General features: G+C 48.3%; 1 protein-coding gene across 1 annotated transcript in view; it reads left to right on the top strand.

Moving 5' to 3' along the window:
• Window positions 1-2890, top strand: part of S100A11 (S100 calcium binding protein A11) — a 4820-nt gene extending 1930 nt beyond the window's left edge. The window contains exons 2-3 of the mRNA XM_006755718.2: window positions 1516-1668; window positions 2580-2890. Coding sequence (XP_006755781.1) covers window positions 1516-1668; window positions 2580-2732 — 306 coding nt within the window. The 3' untranslated portion in view covers window positions 2733-2890. The remainder of the gene's footprint in view (window positions 1-1515; window positions 1669-2579) is intronic.
• Window positions 2891-8271: the final 5381 nt, after the last annotated feature.

Genomic DNA, 8271 nt, shown 5'->3' with positions numbered 1-8271 from the left:
GCCTCTGGAACGGCTTCATAGATTCGCCCAGACGCAGTGGGCAGCAGGCACTACTAGCAGAGAGACTAGGAAGGGAACAGCCTACAGGAAGGAGGGAGGGAGACCCTCAGCCACACAGCCTCGGGGCCCTGATCAGTCTTTAGCTCATTAATTACGGGGCCTGAAAGCCTCCAGCTCCGGGCTCCAGGAAGTACAACTCAAGAGAAGTCACCACCCACACATAGACCATTGTCAATGCCCCAGATAAAGCCTCCGAGGAAGGGTGTGGCCCTCCAGTGTTCCAGAAAGTCTGCAGTTGCTGCTCTTGTCCACCAGGGGGAGCCCAGCAGTTCCTCATTTCTGGGGCCTGAGGTGCCCACTAGACTAGAATGATGGGCACACTCAGCAGGACAGAATTTACTTGAAGATTTCTCTGGAAGGGACGCAGAGCCCAGCACAGACTTTGAATCTCCTGCTCCTGCTGCAACCACAGCCGTGGCTCAGCTCTGTAGAAGGCATGGGGATTGTGTGAGCCGCCACCTAAGAGCCCCCATACCAACCTTCCTGGTTTGAAGTAACCAGAGAAGTCCTACCAGTCATTCCTGTGGGAATTCATGGCATCTGCAAGTAGACGGAGCAAAGGCTGAGGACTGCAGAGAGGATCTGGAGGGCAAGATTCCAGGGATGACTCTGCTATGCCCTTCTCATGCCTCCATGTCCTCACATGTAAAATACACGGTTGCTGCCGAGCCGGAGTGGCTCAGTTGGTTGAGCATCATCCCGTGCAAAAGGATGCCAGTGGATTCCCAGTGAGGGCACATGGTTCAATCCCCAGTGGGGGCACATATAGAAGGCAACCCATCGATGTTTCTTCTTCTCTCTCCCTCCCTTCCCTCCAACCTTCCTCTCTCTAAGAATGTCCTCAGGTAAGGATTAAAAATAATAATAATAATAAAGAAAATAAAATATAAAAGATGCTTTTGAACATCCAAAAAATTCTCAGATCTCTCACCCCATACACAGTAATAGCTTTTAGTTTTTATCTAGAAATGCCTGAATCCCAGGAACTCAGCATTGCTTTACGAAGAACTGCCATGTCATTCATCCTAGTAGACTCTTGATACCCTGGAAAACAGGAAATTTTAAAATCTGTACATATGCTTGATATGCACATGAATTTGTAGATGTATAGTTAGTTATACATCTATTTACCCACGTGTTCCAACAATACCAGTAGACCCTGTCACCCTTACTCTCATCTTGGCAGCCTACTGCTTTCAAACTTAGCCACATGCTCCATACTTCCTCTCACTGTATTTCTCCTGGGATAACCATGACGCGATGTGGGAGGGAAGCTCACAGGATGTGACTTTCTGTTCCTGTCTTAGGCCCCTAAACCCCCTAAAAAATGACCCAGTGCTTTAGGAACTGCTCTGACCCAAAATGAAGACATGAGATTCTCTGGAGTGTTCTCTAGCTTCCGGTCTTTGATACGTTGCCCTTGTCTGAGCCCTGATTTTTTTTTTCTCTCCCAAGGCAAAAATGGCCAGCCCTACAGAGACCGAGCGGTGCATCGAGTCCCTGATTGCTGTTTTCCAGAGGTACGCCGGAAGGGACAGTAACAACTTCACACTCTCCAAGACGGAGTTCCTAACCTTCATGAACACGGAACTGGCTGCCTTCACAAAGGTACGGGTCCCAGCCCTCACCCCCCAAGCTACCCAGAGCAGGAAACAAGCCTGCAGACTGGCCAGGAAGGAAGCAGACTGGCCAGCAGCTAACCCCCACCCCACACTCCAGTCTCCTTTTCATTCATTCCAAGCTGGAGGTCCACAGAGCAGCCTAGGCTGAGCTCCTAGGCCTCAGAGTGAGCTCAGAATGACTAGTAAAGGATCTCCTCTCTCTTTTTCTTTGAATCAGATGTGTTTTCAAGATCAAAGTTATCAAATTACCTGACACAGGGAGAGCTTCCCTACCATTTAGGGAAAAGAGCTTACAAAATGGTAAATGGCCTAATGGGAAAGATTTCTAATTTTATTCCTCTACCCCAAAGCCTCTAGGGCAGTCCTGTCCAATGGAACCTTCTCAAATGATTTTTTTTAAAGTTATATATCTGCACTATCTGATATCATAGCCACTGGCCACATGTGCCTGTTGACTTTCTAATGTAGTTCATTTAAGTAGCCATATAGAACCAGTGGCTATAAGTGTGTGCATGTGTTGGGGGTTTGGATGAGTGGGAGATAAGGCTGATAGACAGGGCATCCCATTTTCACTTCAAATCACTCGACTGTTATAGTTTGTATATTGGAGTTGCATGGAACACTTGGGGGGAAAAAAAGTGTTCCACTGTTTTTACAAAATTGAATAACCCCTAAATGTCACCTAAAGTCCCCTGAACTAGGAACCAGAAAACCTGGGTTCAAGTCTCAGGTCTTCCCCTTAGCCAGATCACTTTACCTCTGGTTCTGTGTCTGGTTAGTGGGAATACTAGAGCCCCTACTCTTGTAAGAATAAAATGTTGGCAACATATTTGAAAGCATTTTAGAAAGAACAATAGAAAGATACTATGAACATTATTGTTGTTATTGCCTCTGCAGAACCAGAAGGACCCCGGTGTCCTTGACCGCATGATGAAGAAATTGGACCTCAACTCTGATGGGCAGCTAGATTTCCAAGAATTTCTTAACCTTATCGGCGGCTTGGCGTTAGCTTGCCATGATACCTTTAAGCGTTCCCAGAAGTTTGTCTGAAGAACCCTTGGAGCTGGCCTCCAGCCCCAGCCCCTTTCCTTCAAGTTTCCCGATCATCCTTTTCTCACAGACCACACACACCCTGAGCCCAGCGTACCTGCCACCCCATGCAGGCCCTTCCTGCTGGTAGTAATAAAACATTTTTTTTTAAACACACACTGGAGAGTCAGTAAGTTTGTGTAAGGGAGGGAGAAGGGTGGGAGGGATGTAAATTGGATTGATTAAAGCAGTTACTGGGAACAGCGTAGTAAATAGTATACATGCATCTTGGGCTTATTCTTCGGACTAATGATGCCATCCAGAGCCATCTCTAAATTACTCAGACTGATGGAGCGCTGTCACTTGTGGTCACTCACTCATTAAATATCTACCCCTACTATAGGCTCGGGATACAGTCAGCAAGACAGACAGGTCCCACCTTCACTGAGCTTACTTTCTCAATGAGGGGAGGGAGGACTGAATGAATAAGCCCGTGGACACAGACAATAGTGTGGCAAAGGCTTGGAGGGGTGGGGGAAGGCAGTCAATGGGGGAGAAAACAAAAAGCGGACATCTGTAATTCTTTCAAGATGAATCTTAAAATAAAATGGGCTCACAGACAAACATTACACTGCACATGAGGGACCATCAGTACATGCAACAGATGAGAGACTTTGCACCCAGGTAACAAGAGAGAGCAATTCGCAATGTATTTTAATGTATCTTTAAAACAGCGGTTCTCAACCTGTGGGTCGTGACCCCGTTGGCGGTCAAACGACCCTTTCACAGGGGTCGCCTAAGACCATCCTGCATATCAGATATTTACATTACAATTCATCACAGTAGCAACATTACAGTTACAAAGTAGCAACGAAAATAATTTTATGGTTGGGTCACAACATGAGGAACTGTATGTAAAGGGCCAGAAGGTTGAGAACCACTGCTTTAAAATGTTCAGGTAAATAATACAAGAAATAGGATACATAAAACAAGAACAGGAGTAGATGAAGAGAGAAAAAGAAGCAAATAGAGAATCTATAAATAAAATATACAGTCATGCAAATATATAAAGGGTCATGAAGCTGGGCATTGCACCAACAGTTGTAGGCCCAGCTCCGGTGATGGCTGAGCGGATCTCTCCCACCCACCTCACCTTGGGAAGACCTGGTGACTCACTTTCCCCGCCCACCTCACAATGACCCTATTGTACTGGCCATGAACCTGGTGAGAGGTGTGTTGGGAGTTGGAACGGAGAGATGGAGAGGACCACACCTGCGCAGCTGCTGCGATAAATCATGCTTTTTTTCTCTGCTCTCCCTAATCTCCTAAGTCTCCCCAGTCATCACCGAGCGCATTCTTGGATGACCACAGTCAAGACAGAGAACTCTGGGAGGGAAAAGCAAGTCTGCACTGGCTGGGAACTGGGTTCCGATGAATTCGAGCACCTGTATGAACAGGTAACCCCGCCCTCGCCCCACTTCTCTCTACTCAGACTGCAACCGAAGCAGAGAGAAGTGTTCCTGTCGCCAGATTCATATTTTATCCTCACAGCAACTGAGTTGCAACATTATCATTAAACATGACCTGTGGCCTGGCTGGTGTGGCACAGTGCTTGAGCGTGGACCTATGAACCAGGAGGTCACGGTTCTATTCCCAGTCAGGGTACATGCCCGGGTTGCATCTCAATCCCCAGTAGGGGGCGTGCAGGAGGCAGCCAATTAATGTTTTACTCTTACATCGATGTTTCTCTCCCTCTTCCTTCCTCTCTCTCTCTAAAAATCAATAAAAATATTTTTTTAAAAATAAAATAAGAAACATGACCTGTGGAGTCACTGGTAAGAATGCAAAACAAAGACAAGGATCCGGGAACATTATAAATCTAGCCCATAAAGAGATGAACTGGCAGAGGGAGAAACCCAAATAAGAAAGATGGGTAAGGTATAAAAATTAATACCAACTGGGCAGCAGAGGTTGCTTCCAAAATGCTAGCTCACCCTGTCCTCCTTTCCTCACTACTAAACCTCCTCAACTCCTTGCAGTCCAGCAGCTTTCTCCTCCCCATGGTGAAGATTGCTTTCCCAGCGTCACACAAGTCCTTGCCATATTAGCAAATCCAATAACCTAGTCTCCACCCTCAAAGTCCTCGGGCCACATCACTGCGAACAGTGGACGGCACCCATGCATGCCTCCTGAAGTCATCTCTCTCCTGGGTTCTCACCACAGAGACTTCTTCCCCTGGTCTTAGCAAGCCTGGATTCCGGTACTCAACCTACCACATGCCAGGGTGTGATCTTGGCATGACACAGATCAACAGGAGAAAATAACCAAATTTATTATGTACAGACATACGGGGGTTCCCTAAGAATATGAGACAGATAGAGCAGTTCAGGCTTATATGCCATCTTGAGCTAAGGAGAAGCAGGGAGGTGGTGGTTTACAACTTCAAAGGGCAGAAAGGCAATATACACGGAGATGGAAAAGTAAATGTTTGGTAAACAAATGTTTGCTGGGCCATCTTTAACAAGGAACACAGAGAAGACTGTGATCAAACAGGCCTTGCCAGGGTCCTCTGTGTCTATTACACTCTAGTCCATATTAAACTAGAGTTATCTATGACAGCGGTTCTCAACCTGTGGGTCACGACCATCGGAAAACACATATAGCATATCAGATATTTACAGTACGATTCATAACAGTAGCAAAATTACAGTTATGAAGTAGCAACAAAAATAATTTTATGGTTGGGGGTCACCACAACATGAGGAACTGTATTAAAGGGTCGCAGCATTAGGAAGGTTGAGAACTACTGATCTATGATGAAAGCTCCCTTAATTATTTTCCCTGAGCCTTTCTTTTCTTAAAAACAACCAGCTTAGCCAGACTAGCATGGCTCAGTGGTTGAGCGTAGATCTATGAGCGTCACAATTCAATTCCCAGTCAGGGCACATGCCCGGGTTGTGGGCTCGATCCCCAGTGTGGGAGGTGCAGGAGGCAGCCGATCAATGATTCTCTCTCATCATTGATGTTTCTATCTCTCCCTCCCTCTCTGAAATCAAAAACATATTTTTTAAAAATAACCAGCTTAAAATAATCAATACCCCAAAAGGCATATTTTGTGTAAAACTCTGCTTTCCCCTCAATGCCAAGACAAATCTCTGGCCCCAAGGAACTACAAGCATTGAGGAAGACAAATAAGAGGCTGCCCAATCTGCGAGAGGAGAGATCCCGGCCTCCCCTCACCGCCTTCTCTTACAGCCTGACTCCTCGCCTGGAAAGGGAATTCCTCCAGCACCAGGAGTGTGTTGCCTTCCTCTGTGAGTTCTCTGGAGCAGCCAGCCCCGCAGCTGCACGCAGCTTCCAAAACCCCAGTCTGCTGCTCTCCTCACTAGATGGCTCAGCCTGGCTGGGAAACGCTGCTGGAACCAGGCCTCCTGCCAGGATCCCAGCCTGACCACAAAGCATGTGCTGGGCGCCACTCAGGGACGCAGTGACCACAGGGAGAGCCAGTGTCTGCACACTCTCCCCTGCAGGTCACCCTGCCAGGGGTGGGACCAGCTAAGACTAATCACAAAGCAGATCATTTCCACCTAGAAATGCCCCGCCAGCAGCTTGTTCCGCACCCTCCTTCCCGGGCCAGTGTCTCCCCTCCCTGCGTTGGGCAGGCACCACCCTGCTGCTGCAGGTGCCCCAGCTGCTAATTCCAGGTGGTTGTGCCCCTTCTTCTCCCTCGGGCCCCACAGCTCAGTATTGGCACCCTGGGCACCGTGCTGCAGGTCCCCCAGCTGCTAATTCCAGGTGGCTGTGCCCCTTCCTCTCCCTCGGGCCCCGCAGCTCAGTATTGGAGCCCTGGAGATTCTTCCTGCAGGTTCCTCTCAGATCTGTTCCGTCCTGCCCATTCTGACCAGCATCTTCCCAGTCCAGGCCTGCATCATCGCCAGCCTCCTCCTTCACTTCCTGGCCCGCATTTTCTCCCACCTGCAGTTGGTGGTCTTAATCATGCTGACATTGAAGTCGGTAGCCTGGAATTCAAAAACATCCATCACCTAGCCTTGATCACTCACCCGAACCCCTTTTCTAGCAAACCCCACTGCAAAGCTACTCACTGTGCAGCCACCAGAGGGCCCCACAGCACTAGCTAGGAAGTGAGGACACACCCTCTCCCAGTCCAGGGCGCCTCACAGCAGCTTCCAGCCAGGAAACAGGACTCCAGGGAACCCCCAGAGTCCCGCTGCTGGCTAACATTGTTGAGGAAATCAGTTCAAACCAAGCAGCCGGCCTTTCACGAGGGGGCTGAGTCATAGGCTCCATGGAGTCACATTTCTGGGGATCTCAGCCCTCCCCGGCCACATTCTAACATCAAAGAACATAGAGTATCTGTGGCTTAAATAACTTTCCCTTTCATGCAGCCCACAGAATTTCTGCCTGGAACACCACTTGTTCTCAAGTTGTCATAAAGAGAAGGGAACCGCACGTTGGCCTGGCCGACCACAGTCCACGGCGGGCAGGTCTTGTCTTGCAGAGTTCTCCCGCAACACCAAGCATTCCTGGGGTTCAGACCATCTGGTGTTCTGTTCTGGCCTAATTACTTATTACCTCAAGGGACACGATCTTGTTTGCTTCCTTCTAGGAAGAGGCCTGGGAAACGAGGGTTCCTTGTGACTAGAAAGTGGAAGGGAAGGGCTAAAATTCCCAGTTTTTGCTTTGTCGGCCACCCCAACTCATAACATAGGCAGACTCAGTAACTTGTGGCTGATTTTCATTAAGGTTTTGCCTGTCTCTTTTTTGAGTGTTTATTAAGAGGCTGGATATACTCGGGGAAGTCTTTTAAAATAATTAAAAGACATTGAGGGGTTGGTTCCTATCTTCAGGAATCTTCATAAATCGCCTCTTGTGACCCCCATAATAACCTGCCCCTAGCATAGGAATTTGAAACCCCTCTGTGGCGAGGACACAGAAGGAGCAGAGACTTACTTGCCCCTGACGTAAAGCAATCGTGCAGCGGAGCCGGCATTCAACACAGCCTGTCTGGCTCCAGCCACCCCCCACTTATTAATAACCATGATAGTTAACATGAATGGGGCACTTACTGTGTGCCGGGCACTCTGCTAAGTATTTTCATGCATTTTCTCATTTTATATTCACAATGTCCTTATGAGGCAGGAACTACTATTAAGTCCATTTTCCAGATGAGAAAACTGAGGTTTGGAAATGTTAGATGACCTGTCCAAAATAGCCTTCAAGTGCCAGAGAACACAGGACTCACTCCCAAGCCTGTGCTCTTACCCACTGTTATGCAGCATACCGCCTCTCCCACCTCCTCTCATGACATGAGCACATGTCACCTCATGTGCTTACCATGCTGCAGGCACACTGGTGGCTTTTCAATTCCCCTCTCGGGTCAGGCCCTTCCCGGCCTCCCAGCCTCTGCAAGTGCTTTCCCTCCACCAGAAAAGCTCCCTCCTGACTCCTCGCCTTGAAACCCTAGTTCCTCTTCCTCTAAGTCTGGGCTTAAATGTCCCCTCCTCCGTGTAGTCTTCCCTGACTTTCTCCTCTCTTTCCC

Source organism: Myotis davidii, unplaced genomic scaffold (genome assembly GCF_000327345.1).
Source record: "Myotis davidii unplaced genomic scaffold, ASM32734v1 scaffold653, whole genome shotgun sequence".
In the NCBI taxonomy this organism is placed as follows: domain Eukaryota; kingdom Metazoa; phylum Chordata; class Mammalia; order Chiroptera; family Vespertilionidae; genus Myotis; species Myotis davidii.
The sequence above is the reverse complement of the archived record's forward strand: the minus strand, read 5'-3'. Positions and strand labels throughout refer to the sequence as shown.